Source organism: Acartia tonsa, chromosome 9 (assembly GCF_053477335.1).
Source record: "Acartia tonsa isolate MP-2025a chromosome 9, ASM5347733v1, whole genome shotgun sequence".
NCBI classification, from domain to species: Eukaryota; Metazoa; Arthropoda; class Copepoda; order Calanoida; family Acartiidae; genus Acartia; species Acartia tonsa.
The window spans coordinates 19,209,393-19,233,395 of NC_137268.1; the positions used below are offsets into that span (position 1 = coordinate 19,209,393).

General features: G+C 32.1%; 3 protein-coding genes across 3 annotated transcripts in view; 1 reads left to right on the top strand and 2 right to left on the bottom strand.

Moving 5' to 3' along the window:
• The window catches only part of Not1 (CCR4-NOT transcription complex subunit 1), a 92,517-nt gene extending 90,569 nt beyond the window's left edge, over nucleotides 1-1,948 (bottom strand). The window contains exons 1-4 of the mRNA XM_080172057.1: nucleotides 1,927-1,948; nucleotides 1,455-1,541; nucleotides 857-920; nucleotides 177-290 (exon numbers count right to left, since the gene is read on the bottom strand). Of these exons, the coding sequence (XP_080028183.1) occupies nucleotides 177-290; nucleotides 857-904 (162 nt within the window). The 5' untranslated portion in view covers nucleotides 905-920; nucleotides 1,455-1,541; nucleotides 1,927-1,948. The remainder of the gene's footprint in view (nucleotides 1-176; nucleotides 291-856; nucleotides 921-1,454; nucleotides 1,542-1,926) is intronic.
• Nucleotides 1-24,003, top strand: part of LOC145328420 (uncharacterized) — a 383,707-nt gene that overhangs the window by 59,785 nt on the left and 299,919 nt on the right. The window lies entirely within an intron of this gene.
• Nucleotides 9,025-22,496, bottom strand: LOC145328405 (uncharacterized). The gene is made up of 13 exons (XM_080172043.1): nucleotides 22,391-22,496; nucleotides 20,610-20,660; nucleotides 19,138-19,184; nucleotides 18,657-18,734; nucleotides 16,652-16,672; nucleotides 16,180-16,275; nucleotides 15,635-15,692; nucleotides 14,922-15,023; nucleotides 14,189-14,274; nucleotides 13,201-13,258; nucleotides 12,716-12,787; nucleotides 11,991-12,100; nucleotides 9,025-11,328 (listed from the first exon to the last, which is right to left on the bottom strand). The coding sequence occupies exons 1-13, from the start codon at nucleotides 22,446-22,448 to the stop codon at nucleotides 11,200-11,202; spliced, it is 966 nt and encodes a 321-aa protein (XP_080028169.1). The 5' UTR covers nucleotides 22,449-22,496; the 3' UTR covers nucleotides 9,025-11,199.

Genomic DNA, 24,003 nt, shown 5'->3' on the forward strand with positions numbered 1-24,003 from the left:
GTATGTCCTGTTTTAAAGTTTAGGGACAGATTTTAATTTCTCAATAATGTTGAACATTAAATAAGATGTTAATCTATATTCGTTTTTCTATCTCACTGAAGTTTTAAGCTCTATATTATGGATATTGTCGTCACTTTTATGAAAGAAAAAAAATGTATCAAAGAGCTCATTCTTACCTTGGCTAGAAGTAGCCTTACAAGATGTCTCCTTGCGTCTAGGCCGTAATTATTCACTATTTTAGTCACTTCTCGTAAACAATGATCCTGTGTCTTCTTAGTTACGTTTTCAACCTAAATAGCATTTATATAAAAAAAATCATGAGTGTGGTCATAAAAAAGATTTAAGCAAAACTTTATTACCTATTCTTTATTAATGAAGTAGTAGCCTAATAAGCAGCTCAGAAAAGCGCACGTTTTAAATCAACCCTAGACCAGTGGTATATTTGCTTATCTTTAAAGATAAGCTCAGAAATAATGATTTTTTTTTTGGGGGGGGGGGCCGGGGGGATGTTTTACCCCACTAGCCCCTAGAAGAAAAGTGCCAAAATGAAATCTGTAGTGGCTTCTAAGTTCACTAATGTAAAAAAAGTTTTCATTTAAAAATCAGCTCGATATCTCTAAAAAAGTAGAAGGAAGTAAAAAAATTCCATTATCAAAGTTTTATGGGTAGATCCAATCATAAAGGGGATATTACAAAAAGAATTAAGGTTGATAATTATAAAAACAAGCCCACACGTCCTGGGAAAAATTTGACACTGAATTTAATAATCTGTACAACCCCCCCATCCACCCCTCTTATTTTTTATGGATTATTGTCTAAATATTTGTTAATTGCTGAGCTGCATAAGAAAACTTACCAGGTAATTGAGTTGATTGAGAGCAAAGGACTGGGAATCCAGGTTCATAGTTCCATAAGTCCGCCTACAATTAGAAAAATATACATAAGTTTAACATGAAGTTAAAAATTACAAATTTTAGAAAATAAGTTGAATCAGAACTTTAAACGTTTCGCCCTAAAAACTTTTTTTTTAAATACATAACAATCATTAAATCATACAAAGAATTACAAAAGATTACTTTTTTTAGTATTTCTTTCCGGAATAAGCAGAATTGTTTTTCCTAAAGGTAATACTAGTGGCTTCGCCCCTAGCCTCTAGGGGCTTTACCAACAAGAGGAAATTAAAAAAAATAAGGGGGAATTTTTTGTTTTTTGGGGGGGTTGGGGGTGTCCCACGCCACAAGAAAATAGCTTAAAACCACCAAAGGACCAGTAGATATATTCCCTGAAGATTAGAATCCAATCGGTTCTGTGGTTAATGAGATCTTAAAGGACATACAAACAGACGGACGGATAGACATCAAGCTACTTTTTATTTTAGATAAAACAAATTCAACAAAAGAAATTGCTTTTACTTTACATTCTTGGAAATCTTTATAATTCCTTTAAAAACTTACCTGGCCTTGGTTGCACTGGGAGCAACCAACCAGGATCAGGACCCCGCCCCACCACCCCAAAAAAGGCGCTCCTTCCAAAGACGAGACCCTGCAACCAAATTTTTAAAATTGTAATTTTTATCAAGTTTATGGAATGGTAATTAATTCAAATCTTGCTGCGGTAAACTTACGACGTTAAACTGTAATTAAATTATAACTCAAACAAAGGCAAAGAAGAGAATATGAATTAAACAGAAACAAGTAGATTATAACTCTAAATAAAGTTAGAACTTGTTTCAACCTAGGTTTATGGGCTAAATGTCTATGAAACTTTGCATTATTTGTGCCAGATTAACTATACCAAGGTTCTTTTTGTAAGAACTTAAATCACAGCTAAAATTAAACTTTCATAACTAACTGGGAATAAAATATCTAATGTACTTTAGTAGGATTTTCAAAGACTTATCAAATATAAAAATTTAAAGAATTTGTTCCTTGATTGTATTGATGTTGTATGTATCACTTTAGAGAGAAAATAACTGAATAGTTTATTAATGGCTGCGCTTGGGTGCGCTACTTCTCTTTAGATGAGGGCCATATACCACACAGTTCTAGTAATCTCTGAAATATAAAATATAGAAATATGGTCAGTATCGAGCTCAAAATCATAAATATACATTCAAGTACGAACAAAGAACAAAATTAACCCTTCAGCCTTGCGTTTATTAAAATGCTGTTTGAAAAATCTGGTCATGAATACTATTTAGTAGAACCAACCAAGATTTAATAGAATTAAGATATAAAAGCTAGGTGTAGTTGCACGAGATGCAATTGAACTTGAATTTAGTGGACTGAGTATTTTTTTCCTGTTCAACGGTTTAAACTACATTTATAGTGCATTTATATATTTGAAAGAATTTAAAGGGGGGAGGCGGATGTGCCACTTTTTGAAACCAAAACTAAAAGTCAAAGGAACTCAACTAAAAAAAGAGTTACAGGTCTGACATTTTGCATGGCAGTTGCTTTATAGGGGTACAATATGGAACTGTGAAGAAACGGCGGCGCAACCGCCGAAAACCGCCGAGAATTACAAAAAAAAATTCGGCGGGAAACGGCGGTTTTCGGCGGTTGCGCCGCCGTTTCTTTACAGTTCCATATTGTACCCCTATAAAGCAACTGCCATGCAAAATCTCAGACCTGTAACTCTTTTTTTAGTTGAGTTCCTTTGTTGACTTTTAGTTTTGGTTTCAAAAAGTGGCACATCCGCCTCCCCCCTTTTCTACCATGTAGTTTAAAAATATCAAGACTTTAAAATCTTGTGTTTATGCAATCTATAATATAGCTGGCTATTTTCGCAAAAAAAAGGCTGACGACTATTTTAGTGATGCCTCATATAGTTTGTCATTTAAATAAAAAATTAGATAGGCATGTTTGATGGTATAAAATATTCAATAACTTATGCTTAATAGAAATCCTTTTTCTGAAATACACTTCATGCAACTATCCCTTTTGGGTATACTATAATAATTTACAATCAATAGTACCTTCTCCCTCTTTGTAAGTCAACATTTACAATTAATTAAATGTATATATACTATAAGGGGGGGGGGGGGGAATTTGTACAGTTATAGGAAATGAAAATTCAGTATCAAATTTTGCCCTGGCCGTGTGGGCTTGTTTTTATAGTTATCAACCTAATTCTTTTTGTAAGCTCTCTTATATGATTGGATCTACCTGTAAAATTTTGAAAATTGAATTTTGGAACTTTCCCTCTAAGTGGGGCAAAAGACCCTCCCAAACACTAAAATTTTAAGTTATGAGCTTACTTTTAAAGATATCAAGCTGATTTTTTAAATAGAACCTTTTATTACATAGATGAGTTGATTAGCCACCCCATATTTCATTTTTGCACTTTACTTCTAGCGGCTTTTGGGGTAAAACAACCCCCCCAAATACAAATTTATAAGTTTTGAGCTTACAAGCCCCTAGAAGTTAAGTGCAAAAATGAAATATGGGATGGCTAATCAACTCATCTATGTAATAAAAGTTTCTATTTAAAAAATCAGCTCGATATCTTTAAAAATCAGCTCATAACTTAAAATTTTTGTGTTTGGTGGAGTCTTTTGCACCACTAGCCCTGAATTTTATTTCCAATAACTGTACAAACTTCCACCCCCCCCCCCTTAGACGGATAATAATAATCAAAGAATATATACAATGTGTTTCAGAAAAAACTGCGTTTTCCAGTTTTGGGAATCAACCAGAAGGAGCATGAAAATAAATAATTATAGGTCCATATTCTCTGTAAAAATGCACATAACATTTACTTAAGGTGGTTTTCGATATCTCTAAAGATGTGGCTGTACTGATAGGTACATGTAGGTTAAAAATGCCTGATCCTAAATCTGTGACAACAATGAGATTCAATTAACTTATTTTTTTTGCAACATATAGGCTGAAAAGTTCAATATTGAAGTAATAAAAGGTTAAATCAATGTCCGCATTTGAGATTTTTTACATATTTTCTTTTTTTGGCTACATGCACAGAGCTTTTTGGGTTCCTCGGAATTTAGTTTTTTCTATTTCTCTATTGCAAAGGCATTTTTCATAAAAAATCTCTTAATTCCATGCGCATTGATAAATAAAACAAGTCACTTTTAGTTCATTTCAATATCTTAAAAAATAAGCAAGCTATCTTAGTTTGAAAATGTCGTTAAAAGTGCTTCTATTTATAATAATATGTCACAAATGTCAAATCAAAAGGGATTAAGAGATTAAAAGGGGAGGGGTAAGAGGAACGGTTATGAGTGCATAATTGAATGATCATGATTGAATCGTAATTATAGCAAATATGAAATTGATTATTTATTCTTTAAAAAAAGCATTATTGAATTAGATTTTAAATGTAATTATTAGAATATTTGGTTGAGCATGCTAAAATGTCGTTTTCAAGTAAAAAGAAGAATTTAATTGGACGTTATAGCCCTAAAATTCTACAAGAATAAAGCAACACACATACATTTTGAATTCTTTAAGCTCTCAAAGCGCTATTGTTTTAAGAGAAATTAAAAAACACCTTTAATAAAATTGATCCATATTTTTATAGAGATTAGGAATATATAATTATTTCTTTCATACTCCTACTGGTTGTTTCCCAAAACCGGAAAACGCAGTTTTATTTGAAACACCTTGTGTAATAATGATTTTAAAAGTCGTCACTTTCACTCATTAATTTACAACTTAATATTGTAAAGCAATTATTACAAATGACATGCTGAGCGCGCTTATTTTGTAAAAAGTAAAACTATCTATGAACAGCTTCAGACAACATTTTTCGTAGTCAAGCCACTAAAATTCAAATGGCCAAACGGCCCGGAGATAAAGTATAAATGTAGTTGAATAATAACTATAGAAAGACTATATAAAATAAGATGAAGAATTAAAAAACAAAAAATCTTAACATATCAATAACTAAATAAGAACGACAGACTGACGGACAAGGCTTATTATGAAACAGAATGCATTATTTAATTTCGGCCGAGTTTTTCTTTAACAAAAAAAATTCTTAAATATTAGCCGATAATGTCGCTTTTCACACAAAAGCGTTAATAACAAACGGACAGACATGGTGTGTTATTGAGTAGATTCACATATAAAAATAACTTTTTACAAAACAATATTTTTAAAAAAATTCATAATAACAAATTAGCCGCTACGCTGCTAAGCTTTGTCTGTTTCAGAAATCTCGTCACTTTTACCCACTCGTCATTCTAAACCGGGTTGCCAAATTGTTTACATCTGAAGGTCAAAATTTATCACAATTTTCAATAAATTGTTTTATTTGAAATTTGAAAAATAATTGTTAAACATAAGCCAAATGTCAAATAAGATTATATTTACATTTTACTATAATTTTTAGTGGTTTTAGTTAAAGTTTGGCAACTCTTCCATTTCTATCAACATGGCTTCTAGAAACAAAACCATGTTTACCAACTTTTAATAAATTTTTCATGTAATTTTTTTTCTTTGTCAAAAAAGTGATTGATTGTAGTTTTAAAAACAAAAAAAGAATAAAATTATTGTAATTAAATTAAGGCTAATTTTTTAAAAAGTTGTCTACTCTGTCGCGTATGCTTCAAAATGCCGCGTTTTCAGATCTAAAATAAAAGTCGTATTCTTCATTATTATTTGAAATATGGATTTTTGAGAAATATTAAAACCGCCATAGAGCTGGTAGGTTTATTCATTGAAAATAGAAATAGAAGAATAGAAGCATATTCTGAACCCTTTTTTCGTCAAATCTAAGAAGGAACATTTCTAGCAGACAAAAGTATTGTTTACTTTCGACTCAAGCTGATGTGGATTCTTAAGAAATTATAGACTCGCTACTCGATAGTGAGGCAAAATTATTTTTGTGTAAAATCATCCAAAAGCACATTAAAAATCTACAAAAATTAAACAAAATCATATGTTAATAACCCTTTAAGATTTTATTTAATTTTTGTAAATTTTTTTATTAGATTTTGGAGGATTTTTCACAAAAATAATTTTGCCTCACCAGCGAGTAGCCAGCCTAACTTTTTTTTTAAGAATCCACCTCGTTACTAAGCTTTCAAATTTAAACGAAATTTTTGGGCAATTAATTCTGATTCCGCAAAGCTTTCTACTAAGAAAATGTACTGTTTACAGCTGACTTTTATGTATGTATGAAATGAAAAAAAACATGCCTTTGTAGCAAAATGTGTACACAATTTCAACCAATGAGATCCAATGTAAATTCCGATGCGATTCTCCTATTGGCTCAATCAGACATTCCCTCTCTTTCTTAGTACCTTTATTTCATTGAAGAGTAGAGTCTAATCGGTTCAGCGGTTACCGAGATCATAAGCTTCAGACAGACATAACATTGTGTCTGATAGACTTTCTAGTTTAATAAATCTATTTCATAAAATAAATATAAAAATATTTTAGTGATATACGTTATCAAGAAAAATACTTTTTCTTACCCAGTCAACATTTTCATTTAAAATCATTGAATTTTCATCTTTTTTTCTTACATCTATTCATTTAAAATGACAGTCAGGGATTTTTCCCCAGCCAGAAAGTAGCGTCACTATCGCGCTACTATAGCGCACGATATCGTGTAGCAATCGAGCACGAGTTCTTACGATATCGCTAAATAGTCGTCCAATGCACATCGACGATATGTTACGATAAATGGTCGAAAAGGTACTTAGAGCTGCGCGATACACCCACGAAATCGTAAGCGATATCGTGCCAAAATCGTGAATAAAAAGTACATTTAAAAAATATTTAACATCATGTAGTTTTGTTTGTAAATATTGTATGTAAGAGGTTGCATAAAGAATCCATTTCATACTGTGCATGCAGACAGAGAAAGAGAGAGTGAGAGACAGAGAGAGACATGGAGTAAAGAAACACCATTCTCTGTGCCCTTCTACTTAGTGTATACTCTCAAATGATTTCAATGAACATTGAAAGAGTATTTTTATGTCAATATACTAAATGGCAATGATTTAAGGAATATTAAGACACACATTTAAAAATGTTGCCATTTAGAAAAAAAACTTTTTAAAAATACTTTTATTTGTAATATTAAACATAAACACATTATGACAATTTTAGTAATCAATTTTATATTTATTTTGTTTGACAACAGAAAAAATGCAATATATTTTTTAAAATAATGTGAACTTCTAGCGGCCAATTTATAAACTATATTTCTCACAGAATGATGTTGATTATATGTTGGTTGTGTGTCTGTTTGTAAGTGTGTGTTGACACACATAAAATGCTATTGTTTACGATATCTTAGGGAAATCGTGGTTGCCGCGACTTTTACTACAAAATCGAATTAATCCCTAGCGATTTTTTTCGCTTTTTGCTATAAAATCTTAAATAAGATTTTGGCGATAATATACTACATATCGGATGCGAGTTTCCTTACGACGTTTCTAGCTGGGTCAGATTCAACTCCCTTCTAAAATGGCACCGTTTTCAATGATTATAGAAATGAATTTTAAATGACAGTCATTTTTGTGGAGACCTGACTTTTAAATGACAGTCATTTTGGTGGAGAAATGAAATTTACATGCCAGTTAATCTTTTTATGGAAATAATATAAGATTTTAAAGTAGCATCCTAGGACTTGCCACATGTATCTAAGTAATGGCCATAGATATTACTAACATAAGTATTGTATTGTAGTAGTTCCTGAATTTGGTCGTTTATATGAATGATTCAAATTGTAATTCAAATAAGATTTTTTATTTTAAATGAGTGTTAAAAAGTCATTACATGTTCAAAAATATTTCCGTTATATTTTCTTATAACATAATAATTACTATATTTTAATTAAATTTATTTTTACTTAACGTTTTCCACTTTTAAAATTAAAATTTGAGACCTCTAGCGGGATTTTGTTTAACCATGTAATATAGAAAAGACAGAAGGGCATGAATATTAAATGAAAGGCATTTAGATGAAAAAAAAGATGACAGGAATGTTTTTTTTCATAAAAAAATGAAAAATAAATGACCAGCATTTATTTTTTATCTCTTAAGATTAATTAATGATATGAAGATTCTTGGCATAATTCTGAAAAAGTCAAACATGAAAATTTAATGCCGGGTCATTTTCCAGAAAATTACAAAAATAAAAAATAAATGCTGGTCATCTACTTTTCATTTTTCAATGAAAAAAACATTCCTGTCATCTCTCTGAATTTGAAATTGTCATTTCATTTTTTCGGAGAAATGACGCATGTTTGACTGGGTATAGATAGATAAACATGTACTGAAATAGACATACTATATTTAGATTACACTTCTGACCTGATTTTTTGTTAAATCTTAAAAGGAACATTATTAGCAGACGATAGTATTGTTTACTTTCGACTCAAGCTGAGGTGGATTCTTTTTTGAAAAAATAGATTTGCTACTCGGTGGTGAGGCAAAATTATTTTTTTGAAAAATCATCCAATAGCTTATGAAAAATCTACAAAAATTAAACAAAATCATAACATAATTTTTAAAAAAGAATCCAACACTGTTTGAAGCTTTCTCATTTAGGACAAAATTTTAGAGCAAGTAAGTTTGCTTCAGTAAACTTTTGTACTAAGAAATTATATTGTTTACAGCGGACTTTTATCTATGTATGAAAGGAAAAAAAAAATGCGTTCATAATGAAATGTGTACACAATTTCAACCAATGAGATTTAATGTAGGTTCCAATGGGATTTTTCTATTGGCTCAATCAGACATTTCCTCTCTTGTCTTACTACCTTTATTTGTACTGATTAAAATTTAGTCATTAGATTGTGCAAAACAGCATTAAAAATAGCAGCCGAGAAAATGTTCTCTAATAAAGTGAAACTCGCAAAGGCTAAAATAATTATACCCCCTATACCCCATCCTCACCGTTCTACCAGATAAACAAAAAGACCTATTAATGAGTCAATGTTAGCAACCTAAATTGACAACAATTTTTATATATTCTATATCCATTATTCAATAGCGTTACAGACTGACTGGCGGACATAGAGTAGCTTATCTAATTTAAAAACAATTAATATCATTAAAATAATATTTATTTATTAAAATAATCAAGTAAAAAATCACAACATTTTTTAGATAATGCAAAATCGTATACATAGCATATAATTTAAATATACATGGAAAGAATCATATAATAGTTAGGTATACCAACCTTCTACTGAATGATAAAATAGGTATACCTAAATTTTTTTGCGATTCTGTAAAATAATTGAAAAATTGAAAGCTTATGAGAAAGCTGAAAAAGATTTGAATTGAAGAAAGTTTTCCTAGGATAGGAAAATGGCATATGTAAAGGATTAATTAATATACTAGATCTTGATATGCCTCCACTACGAAGGGCTTTAATGTTTGATTTTTGTTTGCTTTTACGTGGAAAAGGTTAGGTAATATTTGATACAGGCATCACATGTATGGACCCGAGGGGTTTAGGCATAAGTACTCCCCTTTATTTATTTTTTTTTCTTTGCTTGCTATAGACACTATAAGGGAAATTAATCTCTTTAATATACTTTTTCAGCCAATTTACTTATGTACATATTTCTGGATAAAAAAATCTATATCCTTTTTTCACAAAAAATCACACTTTACAAAAGCAGAATTTCTCACATAATAATTTGGTGAAAGATTATTTTCTGATTAAATGTCTTTACTAAAAGATCTTTTTAATTTGAACTTGATTTGACCCGTACTTATCTATTTGATTTGATGACAGATGTTCAGTGGTCTGAGAATGTACTCAAGTATCAAAGTATTTTTAAAGCTCAAATAAACACTAAAATAATGCTTTTAAAAGTTGAATAAATATTTAGTTTTTAAAAAATCAGTTTATTCTTATAAACTTTTAAAATTGTAAAATTCAAATAAACTCAATATGAAAAAAAATGTGTATTGTGTACTGTACTAAACTAGACCCTGAATTTCTGTGGTAATTATTGTAATAGGTGTTCATTTTTTTCTGCTTTTTATCACATACTTTGGGTACTTTAACCAAATCATGAGGTGACGAAACTTGGAATTATTATATATTTCGGGATTCTTCAAACCTGTTCTCCCCCATCTCTTTTTTTCCTCCATTCTTGGCGTAATAATAATTTTGATAGTCTATAGGTGTTTATACAAATGCGCCAATTTTTTTTATAATTTTTTTATAAAAAATTACATCTGTTTAGTTTTCCTTTACAATTAAGCTTTTTTAGGTATAGGGAAGGTTTGTAAATATTTTGGGAGAGCGTATCTCCAACCTCCCAATTTAAAATCCCCCCTCCAAATTTTTTTTTTATAATATTCCTTATTGAAACTCAAATTAAAAAGTAGAAGGGCGGTAGACTTATCCCCTTCACGCCTTAAGAACACCTAGAGGCTTCTAGGGGGCGTTGCCCCTAGTCTTCTTAAAATTAAAGCTATGTCTTGCCTTTTTTTTAATTAGGTGTTTGATCACAAATTGCATATGGTAAACATATTTTTCTTATTTAATTGTTATCCTAATAAGATAAAAGTTAAGCTTGAAAATTGTTTTAATAGCTATTGTTATATGTTGCATTTTTAAAAAAACGTGAAAATTGAGATCAGAATTTGCGTATATTTTGTACTCATTTGCGTCATTTCTATTTTCGGATTTTTCTTACCCGTCATCAAATCCTGATGGGTTGGTTCGGCATAAAAAGTGTCTAAACTTTTCAACCGAAAAATAATATTTCAGAAATTATTTTTTGGATTTTTATTATTTTAGATGTAAATCAATACATTGTTCAATGTCTTATCCATTAAGTCCCCTGAAAGTATTTTGAAAGGAACAGTTTGTTGTCCTAATTTGCTGTTCTGATGATTTAATAATGTGATACATATGAAGAAGTAAATGAACACCAACATTATATAAACATAATAAAGAAGGCAAAAATGATAGTTTTGGTAAGAGTTAGGATAGATGGGGCACTACAGGTTTATATAGCTCCCCACAGGGTCTAGAAATATGCTAACTTATTTTAAAGGGAGCTGTGGTTAACTAACTCTTTTCTATTACTTCAGAGTCTTTCCAATTTTTCTCATGTTTTAATGCTTTAACTGCTGCACAATAAATATTTTGGTTCCTAAAACCGTTCATAAGGGTAGAATATTAGTAGCATGCTTTTCAAGAAAGTAATTAAACTGTCAAACTATGATATCATCCAACCTCAGGAACCACCAACCAATTACATGGAGAACTCTGTGACAATCCTGTGCAGATGTTGGATGCCGGGAAGGTAGTTGGAGTCCTGCTTACCCTCTCCTTCCCACACATGGGCAAAGTCAATCATTGTCACGTTCACACACTTTGCTAGCTGAAAATAAAGATAATATATAGATAAATAGTTAGATAGAAGACTGATAGAGAATTTGATAGATAGATATATAAGAATAGAAAGACAGACAAATATCTGGGTAGAAAGTACAGAGGTACATATTCATCAATTTCTTCTTTGTGAAACTTTAGCACGGCCATGAAGTCCTACTCAAAGAGTATAACACTACTAACCTTATCTTCATCAATCTCTCCTTTGTGAAACTTCAGCATGGCCATGAAGTCCTACTCAAAGAGTATAACACTACTAACCTTATCTTCATCAATCTCTCCTTTGTGAAACTTCAGCACAGCCATGAAGTCCTACTCAAAGAGTATAACACTACTAACCTTATCTTCATCAATTTCTCCTTTGTGAAACTTTAGCACGGCCATGAAGTCCTACTCAAAGAGTATAACACTACTAACCTTATCTTCATCAATCTCTCCTTTGTGAAACTTCAGCATGGCCATGAAGTCCTACTCAAAGAGTATAACACTACTAACCTTATCTTCATCAATCTCTCCTTTGTGAAACTTCAGCACAGCCATGAAGTCCTACTCAAAGAGTATAACACTACTAACCTTATCTTCATCAATTTCTCCTTTGTGAAACTTTAGCACGGCCATGAAGTCCTACTCAAAGAGTATAACACTACTAACCTTATCTTCATCAATTTCTCCTTTGTGAAACTTCAGCGCGGCAATGGAGTCATACACAAAGAGTACAGAGCTACCGTACAAGTGGTACGTACTTTGACTTTCAAACAATTCTATGAAGGACATTATTAGGTTTAGCTAATACAGGGGTTTGCATTAGGTTTATGGTATCCTATAATATAAAGTAATAAGCTTTTTCTGTTTGTAGCAAAGGATCTCGCTAACCACTGAACCGATATGGTTCTCTTTTAGAGCTAAGCTTTGTATAGGCCCTGAGATGGTTTTAGGCTATTTTATTTTTATAAATAAGTCTGGGTATGGTTTTAAGCTATTTTTCTGCCCTTATTAAGCCCTTCGAATATAGAGCCCCTAGATGCTAGGGGCGCAGCCGCTAGTATGTATTAAGGTAATAGAGATTATACATAATAGAGACATACTCTCTAAATCAGCCAATAGTAGAGCAGTTGAAATAGAGGTAAATTAGTAGTGGTACATTCAAGACGTTTCATTGGTTGAAATTGTGAATTAGTATGGAATGAAGTACATTACAAAACCTATAAGTTAAATATGAATAGTTGAATTCCTTAGGATAAAGTTAGCTTTCTAGAAATTATATCCTCAAAAAATTTCATTGATTATCTGCTATGGAATCCCTTTTAGAGTTTGACAAATTTGTGGGACAGGTGGACCATCTAGATATATTATGTCTATTTAAATACTAAACCTTCCTAACAATGTGTTCAGCTTGGAAGAAAACAATTTGGCCAGCACTTTGGAATTGTCAGGAAATGTATTCGAATCTGAAATTAAAATAGAGTATTAGAGTTTAATATTTTATAACAAGAATGAAAATGTTTATGAGTAGCGCAGCAACAATAATCAAACAGTAATTTAGTACACCCAACTAGAAATCGTGCGTGGAAAATTGTGAGCGGGATTTCCTAAATTTTCGCCAAAATAGAAATGAAGATTTTATAGAATAAATTATAGATTTCCTCAAAATCGCCTGCAAATGTATAGTTCGGTAGTAATACGATTTTCTAGCTGGGCAAAAAGAAAAATTTTGTTGGGTTGACTGCATAAAGTACATAGACTTTAAATAGCACTGTACTGCAAAAATTAGCCAATCAAGATAATTTAATAAAAGTGATTTTACTGATGGACGTATGAACAGACAAAAGTTTTAACGTAGCCGCGCTAATTATAAAATTACCTAAATAATTAACCAGAAATTCTTGGATATTTTCTGCGTTCAGATACTCTCCATATTTCTATAAATATAATAAGTTGGTGCTTAAGATCTATAGAACAGCTGTTCTACTCTTCAGGATAAACGGTACTTGCTTACATGTAGTAGACTGGAGCACCGAAAACCCACCCCCCCCCGCTTAGTTTTGACAAAAATCAAAAATAAGGGGGGGGGTAGTTTTTTAATGTCTGGAAAACGGCAAGGAGGCAAAGTGCTCAGCAAGGCAAAGACTTAACCCCCCCCCCCTTAATTTTGAAGAAAATCAAAAATAAGGGGGGGGGGTAGTTTTTTCACTGTACAACACACCAGAAAGTTGAGTGAGGTAAATCAAGAAAATCCAGTATACCAGAGGGGAAACCTTATTACAGGGATATTCATGTTTTGGGGCATAATTTCCTTATTTATTGACTTTGGCCAGTAAAAGGTTTTAATTTTGCGCAAAATTAAAACCTTTTACTGGCCAAAGTCAATAAATAAGGAAATTATGCCCCAAAACATGAATATCCCTGTAATAAGGTTTCCCCTCTGGTATACTGAATTTACTTGATTTACCTCGCTCAACTTTCTGGCGTGTTGTACAGTGAAAAAACTACCCCCCCCTTATTTTTGATTTTCTTCAAAATTAAGGGGGGGGTTAAAAACTACCCCCCCCCCCCTTATTTTTGATTTTTGTCAAAACTAAGCGGGGGGTTAAAAAACTACCCCCCCCTTATTTTTGATTTTTGTCAAAACTAAGCGGGGGGGGGGGGGGTTTCGGTGCTCCGGTCTTCACATGTAAGCAAGCACCGGATAAACATTATCTAAAGTAATTTTGTTTAATTATGAGGAATTTATTCACTATTAAAAAGAAATAAACAGCTATTTTAAGTAATTTACTTTGACAGACTTACAAAAGGACAGGACATACAAGAGTTATAAAGTAGTTGTGCAACTAAAATGGACTAAAACCTGCCTTGTCTTTTACAATTGCATTTTCTTTCTCTTCCCCATGGAAAGAACTCAATCCCAGAACACAAAAACCAAATGGCTCACGAGTACCTGAAATTAGGTATGATGAAATATTAATGTAAAACAATAAAGAGGGAAGGGGTTAAATAACTAAATAAATGTCCACACCCCGAGGACCCTGTTCCGACTCTCAATTGGGTCTTAGAAAATCAGCCAATAGCATCGGGAACAGCCAAGTCGCTACAAAAGAGCAAAATCATTTACTTGCAGCAGAAAAAGGTCCCTAACAGAGGGATCAAGGTAGTTGTATGGTTATACATCTATATCTATAGATTTATTGATAGAATAATCCTACTAAATTAAAGATTAGTAATCATACTTTCTCTTTGCTTGATGATTCCTTTAAAAGTTAAGTACGATTTATAAAGTATAGCAACTCTATAATCATTACCAGAAAGTCCGTGCGTCCGTTTCAAACAATTTTTTATGTGAAATAAATATCTTATTCATCTGAGTTTTGGAATACTGATCTCTATTATCAAGTCCTAAAATGTAAGTATGTCCTTAAACAGTATCAGGTATTTAATCAGTTTTGCAACCAATTTACTTAAATTTTTTTAGACATTTATATACTGCTTATTCAGTTCTGACACTTTACAAGCATTAACGTTCATTTGTCCTGCGATTTCATGGATGTTGTCATCCTTGTTCATTTATAGATTCTTATAGGAAAATACCTTTATAATATGAATTCTGTTTATCCATCTTAGCTTGATTAGCATCAGGTCCGTATGTTCGTAAACCAATTTTCACATCCATAATGCACGGCTTTTCATATCCTAAAATATTTTAGTTTGATTAGGTAGTACAAACTAGCAGTGTCCAAAATTTTATACTAATGATTTTAATCCACAGAAGTGTTTATTTTAAGTTACTGTAACGGACAGACCTGTATTTAAGAATGTATGCGCTGTTCTAATAATAACATGTAACTACATTGTAAAATGTAGCTATCAGGGTGATTACCCCCCCCCCCCCACAAATTTTGAGGTTTAAATTTTTACCCCCCCTCCCCTAAAAAAAATTAAAATGCTTAGACGTTCTTGCATGTTTTATATAAAGATTACACCCTTCCCCAAAATGAAAAAGCTTGGACGCCCTTGAAAGGAATCATTTATTATTGTACTTAACCCACCCTAATGCTATAAATATTGCGTAATTATGTTTGTTGATCCCTTCCCCCAAAATATGTAAGGGGAAGTCATCAATTATTATCGCATTTAACCCAACCTAATTATTTAGATATTAAGTTCAGTATTGTTACAGCTTTGTAACAATAAACTTGTGACTATACCCTCTGTGTTTTTGGGAATACAGAGTGGTTGAATCCGAGTAACGTCCGTCCGTCCGTCCGTTATGTCCGCAGCTTGCGCGTATTACACTACATTACCTTTAGTTAGATTTTCAATCATTAGAAACTCCTTTCTTTCTCCTTTCTCTCCAACTTTCTAAAAAATTAAAATAAACACCAAATGAACATTAATAATTGTAATGTAAATTAAACTGGTACCCAAAGTTTTATAAACACGTTCTCTCATTCGTAGAGTTAAAAACTTTGGTAATTTATCAATTATTAATTAGTTGGTAGCAGTGTGTAAACTTTTCAACAAATAGGAAGGTCTGGAAAGTGTTATGTGTGATGACGTAAAAATACGTCTAAAAAGGAGGGATGAGAGGAGAAGTGGGAAAGAAAACCCCTTAAAAATAGATAGATTCAAACATATTTGTATGACGTCACACATGAAACTTTCCAGCGCTCAACAAATAGTTACTTTCTACAGAAGGGTTAATTTATTTTATCATTATTTGAGATTTACACCACATCAATTTATCATCCTTTGTCTTATCCCTCACGAGATCTGTTAATGATACAATCTATGTTCGACCATCAGCTGCTTTTAACCCTTTGATTTGACGGCGTTTATCCTTACATACCTTAATACATGTACCATAATACTTGGGCATGACTTGTTGAAACTTTTTGTGAACTTCATCGTTTCCGTTGAAAACATCATCGTAGAATTTCTTTTCCCTAAAAGTTTCATATAAAAACAAATCCTAGATTCTAAAATAGCGCCCTTCTTTTAAGAAAATAACAGGAAGTTTATATGTGTGTTTTTGTTTGTCCATCTCTGTAGAAAGGATCTTGCCAACCACTGAACCGATATGGTCCTCATTTATAAGTTTTTATGAAGTTTTTATTGGTTCAGAGAATGTTAATAACTATATTTGGTGGGCAGAGGGGGGGGAGGGGTATTTTTAACCCTTCCAAGAGCAATCGACCCTGGAAAAAAACCTTCCCTCCATAACAAAAATATTTTACTTCTTCTTAACCCCTCCCCCCCATCAATAGCATTAGAGGATTCTAGGGGCTTAGACGATAGTTCTAGTTAAATATTATATGATTCCTTGTGCCGCGTGGAGGATCCTAAAATAAAATAATTTCCATTAACAAAACAATTTTATAATTAATTAATCGCAGTATGTCAGTCTGTCTAGAATTATATAGATAATTTATTTCGCTTTATGTTTTCTTAAACTGTTTTTAACCTATTTTTAAAACGTATATAAAAAATATACTATGACACCAGTAAAATCAGACTGCAGAGCCTAAATTTGAATGAAGTCCCCAATAAACTTTTTTAGGGGGATTTAAATATTAATTTTTACTGTTGCCGTGGTCATTTTGATCAAAGCAAAAGGTGTTTTTTATTTGGGTAAAATTCGTAGCTTTTAGAGTGTTTTGCTTCATAAATATTGTATTCTGGTATAGAGTAAATTTAGGCCTTATGATTTCACTATAAAAATTCACTAAAAAGTTAAATCTTTACAATATACCAATGAATTAACATTAACATGTTTGTGTTCGTTCACCTATTTTAAACACATAAAAATTGGCTGTAAAGGGTTAAATTTGATGACAAGATGATATGATGTCAACAAATGTTTATGCAATACAACAAAATTATTTTTGACACATATACAAATATGATATAAAATAAAATTATTCAAACTTATTTTTTTAAATATTTTTAAAAAGTATGTATCTTTTACGTGTATGGTTTTCATTCTTTTCATTTTAATTAAATAAAAATTATTTAACTACATTGTAAATAAGTTACTTTGTGAAAACACTCTTTCGGAAATTATACATTATTGAAATGAAACAAGAAATCTTATTGGTTTAACTTTAGCATTATGTGTTTTATTGTATTATGTTATATTTTTTACTGAAATTGATTGTTTTAGAAAAAAATTATTTCCATCGAACAGAGTAGAGTTTTTTTTATTATTGTATTGATATAAACTGAATCTAATAAAATTGTTCTGTAAGAAACAATTTAACCCCAAACTAAAAGTTGCTTTTGCTTCCGTCAAAATGATCACAGCAACATATAAAATTAATTTTTAAATCCCCCAAAAAAAGTTTATTGGGGGCTTAATTCAAATTTGGGCTCTGCAGTCTGCTTCTACTGGTGTCATAGTATATTTTTGATATATGATTAAAAAATAGGTTAAAAACAGTTTAATGTTGGTCTTCTGTTTTTACCATTTACACCTATCTTATTATCTTATTATCCGTAAACAAAAGTAACATGATGTCCATCTATCCGTGCGTCTGTCTATAGCAAAAAATCTCGCTAACCGCAGTTCTCTTTTACAGTTCAGCTACTATAGTCCAGGGAAAGATTTAATTTCTTTTCTTTTTTTCGGGGAGGGTAACTCCGACCTCAAAAGAGAATACGCCCCTAAAAAATTTTTTTTTACTTTTCTTTTCAAATTAAAATTAAATAAGGGGGGGGGGGGGTTCGACTCTTCCAACCCTTCTCTCTAATGTCTCTGGGGGCGTAACAGCTAGTTAATAGATACAGAAGCTGCACTTAATAGCTTTAAGTTTACTAAATGTGAAGAATAAAATTTTAATCAAAATTGAAACAATTGTAATTTAATTATTCGTAAAATTTAATAAGGCATTAAAATTAAATCCAAGAACAATAAGAATTAAAGTTACTAGGGAAGTTACTCTTTATAAAGTGTATTGGTCGTATTGCATGAAAAAGCTAGATGCGTATATTGATAACCCTAATATATCGGGAGAGGTTTTTTTTCAGTTAAATTTTATGTAAAAGTTAGAAAGCCAAAATTGATTTACTGGAATTTTAAAAAATATCAGCAAACTGGCGGGCACAGGACGCCAGCAAACCTTACTGGGTCATAAAACAACGTTTTCTTATTCGTAGGATTGACAACTTTGGGGAATTTGATTGGTTGGTTCATAAGTTGAGTCTTCAAACGTTTCAACCACTAATTTAAATGTACAGAAGGGGTAATTTTGTGTGTCATCATTGGCTATGTACATCAATTTATTGGCCATTGTCATATCCCTTTAGATACCTGGGAAATAACAATACCTGAATAGGTTTAAGAATGCAACCATTTTTGCCAGTAAGAATTGCCTGTTTTATATCTGCAGAACCATGCCCAGCAACCTACATAACAAGGATGCGAGAAAACAGCATTGATCGACAAACGGACATAGTGAATTATAGAAAAAAGTTTATTGGTCATAAGAAAGAGTAGAAGAAAACGAAAGAAGAGTGTAAGAAAATCACGAAACCTTCATAAAAAAATATGATTGAATCTTTTGGAGCATGACCGACGGACTATTTATGAAAAAGTCAGTAGATATCTCAAGTAGCAGTAGATACTAGAGAAAATCACATTTCCCCGCATGTTACGGATGGACGGACAGACAAAGTGAATTAAAGAGTAGCTTCGCTACTAAAATATGTTTGTTAGTTTATCTATCTTTTCTTGAGCTAAGAATCTTGACATGAATTTCAAAACTTGGGGTTAGAACTTATAGACAAAGTTTATGTAATGAAATATTACCTGGGCGATTGGTTTTATTTCTTCAACGCTTTCTTTATGCCATAATTCTAAATAAATACAGTTGAAAGCAAAGCTTTTCTATACATCAATCGCTTTTGTATATCACTTCTTGTTTTAACTATTTTTTTTTTAGGGAAGCTACTCTGTGATTTACCTATTTGTTCGTCATTTCGTAAAGCTATGGGGTGATTTTACCTTCTAATTACATTAAAAACAAGGATGACAACATCCATAAAAGCGAAGCACTGAAACGGTAGGACATACGGACATTAACACTTGTATAGAGTCAGAACTGAATAATCTGAATATAAATGTATAAGAGTCTAAGCAAAATTGTAAGTAAACTTATTGAAAAACAGCTTGATACAGAATAATTTTTATGGACATACTTACAATTGTAAGACTTGATTATAGAGTTGCTTCGCTTATAATGTTGTACTTTGTTGTCCCAGGAACCAGTATACCAAAAATCAGATCAATCGGATTATTAGATCACATAAAAATTTGTTGTTAAAAAAGTTAAAAAAATCAACATATTTAAAATGGACGTACGGACATTCTGGTAATGATTTAAGAGTTGGTACGCTTTCTAAATCGTACCCAACTACTAAAGAAATCACCATGCAAAGTTTGAAATCGATAGGACAATTCTAACATGCCTAAATTAACGGAAAAACTATCCGTTACGGACGTACGAACGGACGTACGGACGGACCGACCCTAATTATAGAAAAGCTTCACTTTGAAAAAGTAAAGATTCGTTGTACTAAAGAGAATATGAATTAACTTTGTCCGTTGGTATGTCGGTAATGCTTTAAAAGACATACTTAAACTTAAGAGTTATTGTTCTTTTGTCCTTCCTTCTGATTTTAGAGCTTTGCTATTATACACGTTGTCCTTGTTATATTTCCACATTTAATAAAACTTATAATGAAGGTCACTTAATTAGTGACATCATAAATGTATAAATTCTTATCATTTCATTATGTTATGAAAAACTTTAATTTAATCTTTTTCTAAAACTTGTGGTGAATTAGAGCAATCATTTGAAATAGAGGGAGGGGGGTGACAATTGCAAATTCTAAATGAATTTTTCTATTAAGCTAGATAATGCTTCTTTTTCAAAAGAACATTACCTAATAAAAAGCATTAGTAAAACATTTTTTTTAAATGAAAAATTATTGAATTAATTTCAGTTATTTTCAGTATGGCTAGGATTCAGGAACTAGTTATGATCCAGCAGAAATGTATAGGATTTGGAGCTGTACTCGAATAAATTTTCCAGTATGGCTTCGAAACTGAATGATATCCGGTCTCAGCCATGCAAAAAAAAAACACGTATAGCATCGTATTACATTAATATAAAAATATCAAAATAAAAATAAAAAAAATAAAACCAGTTTTAATTTTTTTTTTTTATTTTAATATCGGCAGACAGCTGCCTATAATACGATGCTATAAATAACTATTACCTGTTGTTATAATTTGAATTGTTCGTTTTCTCCAAGGCCGAAGTTTCTCTTCTGAAATGAAACAAGGATGAACATGAATGCAAAATACAATGGGCGATGCTTTACACATTCCGCCAGCCAGTCTGGTCAGTCTAATGAAATAACAATTTTTGTTTTAGTGCTTTACTGGGTAACACCGCAGGGTTATGGAACCGCATGCAAAGGCTCGCCTGGTTAGGGCCCCCAAAACATTGTCTTTTGTTCATTGGGTATTATGTCTTAGCCCTTAGGCCTTTTGTCCCAATGCCATTATCTTGACTATTAAACTAGGGGAACCAAAATTAGTCTTGCTTTAACTACATTATGCATGAACATTATCTATATATTTTTTTAAAATTCCTTAATTGTAATGACCGATAAACGTATCATAAGTAAATATTGTAACGTGCTTTAACGAAAAGATAAGAAATTACAAACATTTACTTAATTTTAAACAAACAATATAATGGCGGTTTCCATAAAAGTACCTAGTTGAGCAAATCCCCCCCCCCCTCCATCTCCGCTTATGTTGAAAAAAATTAAAAATGAGGGAAGGTAGTTTATCGTTTGTTTGTTTATAACTTTAGATTAGGTTAAATAGGGAGCTGGGTACCCCAACATGTTTAGGACACCCCAGTTATAGAGCTAACCCCTTATTTTTTATTTAATTCAAGGGAGGATTCAGCGCTTGATAGGAACTTTGAGGGAAAGCACCAAATATTTCGAGATATTTCCGACAAAAAAAGCAAACATGTTCTGCCCTATATAAGATCTTTAGAATTTTCAAGTGGAAAATTTTTTACAAAAAAACTTCTATGAAGGACAAGGTGTGTCATAACTTCCGTGAATTGTCAAATTCGCAGAGTCTTTCATAATCGCAAAAAGACAAAATAACAAAAATCAGGATGATAAAATACATAGGAAGCGAAAACAAACACAAAAAAGATGTACAAAGACAAAGCGAGTTATTGATATAATCAGTGCAGTGGTTATAAAAAAGTGAGGGAGGAAATCTTTAAAAATCAGTTGGACATCTTTCCATGAAATGAACGGACAGACAATTAAAACGAATTATAGAGTTGCTTCGGAAGTAAAACATAAGTCGACATGTTTCAATAATTTTATGTTCTAATAACTTGATGATAATATGATATTTTTAGCGACAGTAATAGAACTCCTAATATGACTAATAAAACAAATAAAAGGACAATTATGAAAAAAAGTAGCGAAGAAAAAAAAAACACTTTAGATGAGAAATTTATTTGCAGTAAGTTATAAGAACCAATATATTATTACTTGGATGTTGCACAAGATTTTCATCAAATCTGATAAAGTGATGCTTGCAACAGTCTAAAATAACGATACCACCCATCCACCCACTTTACACCATCCCCTCCAACTGACCAATAAATTAGGTTCATATCAGCAAGCTAAATTGACGACAAATTTTCCCCTGTCAATATATCCTTTTATATTCTATATTAATTGTTACAAGAAACAATATTTAATAATAAAAATGAATTTGCATCTAAACTTTACCTTTAAAGTAGCTGTCTATAGTGCCCTAGCAAAATGGGGATAGATATCGCTGCGTTTGGCCTACTTATTCTATTTACGTCAGGAAATTCTATATACTCCATCTCTTTTCTAAAGGGTTTCTGTCCCCCTTCCCTTTCTCTCTAATATGACGTCAATAGTATAGGTAAGCCAAAAGCTGTGACATTTATCCCCATTTTCCTAGGAAAATAAAACATCTACATTACCTAATTGTACAGATGCAGTGATAGATTTTGATATCACAGCACCATCAGCCACGTCCATTTTGATTTTCTAAAAATATATCAATATACTACAAAAACAATCAAATATAAAGCAAATAAATGTAGGGGAAGGTAGGTTTTTCGTTATATCTAAGCCCAGTGGGGGCCTTAATCCTGCGCTGCCTATACTGCGTTGCTTACCCATGTACCCAATACAGCCCCAACGAATATGAAAACGCTAATACAGAAGTTTGTGGACTAATGTAATAAAAAGCCCTATGTCCCCTCCCTCCCTGAAATAAAACAGTTGTCAACAGCAAGTTGTACCATCCATAATATCACTAAAGTGTTTCACATTTACATAAAGACATAATTATAAAGTATTTTTACTGCATTTCTGATAAATCTAATGGTGCTTTTACACAAAGTGTCTATTAACCAATGATAAAACACCACACCCCTCGGCCTCCCCCCTTACCTAATCTGACCCAAAGTAGGTAATAAACAAACAAAAGAAAAAATACCCCCCACATTTTCCTTATTGTAATTTAAATTAATAGGGGGGGGGGGTTCTCTATGCTCAACAAGGCGCTTTTTGTGAAAGCACCAACTTGTCGATAATGTGATCATTTGCGGAAATAATTGGACACCTGTAAAAAAAATACTCTATTGATTAATAATCTATGTATGCAAATAAGAAAATATGTTTAACCCTTAACGGTCGGGGGGGGGGGGGCGTTCAACGCCCCCCCTTCCGGTTTTTTCTATCTCATTTTCTGTGTGTGAAAGATAAAGAGTCCAAACTGCGTGACTTTTTTAGTATGGGTATGACACATAACTGAGAGTTAGAATTTTTTGAATATCTCCATCTTGGCGGGCACAGGATGCCAGCAAACCTGCAGGGTGATCCAGGTAAAGAGCAAAAATATTTTTTTTTTTGACTAAAACAAAGCATTTTATCATATCAAAATACTAAAATATCCTCAAGTAGTACATCCTAATATGAAATACAGCTGTTCAAGTCACTTTCAGGTTCCAGGTATGATCCTGCAGGTCCTGATCCTCAAGGTCTCCAGAAATCTTTAAAAGGCTCCTGTGGCCGCAATTTTTGACTTAGAGACTTCAAATTTTAAACTTAAGCTTTTCTTACATGTCTACATAACGTATTAAAATTTCATAAAGATCCGCCGCCGTTTTCCCGTCGACCGTCGACTGCGGCGGCTGGCAGCTGCTAAGTACAGCTGCGACCGCTGAAATTTATATTTTGATATTTCTAATGTAAAATTTACATAAAAATAAACATTTTCTGGAAAAAAAATTTTCTTCTAGCTTTAAAAGTAAGAAAATTACAGCCGTTTGAAATTTTTAAGTAAAAAAAGACCTAAAAACAAAGGTTGTTAAATAAAAGGGTGAAGGAAGCAAAAATTGACTTAGACTTAAAAAAGGTCGGAAATTCATTATCAAACAGGGGACTTGCACAAAAAAACGTTGAACGTCCCCCCCCCCCCCCCCCCGACTGATTAAGGTGCGGCAAGGGGCCTGACTGTAAAGGGTTAATATACATTCAATGCTTCACAACAAGGGCATTTATGTCCAAGAGAAACGCAGCAATAACA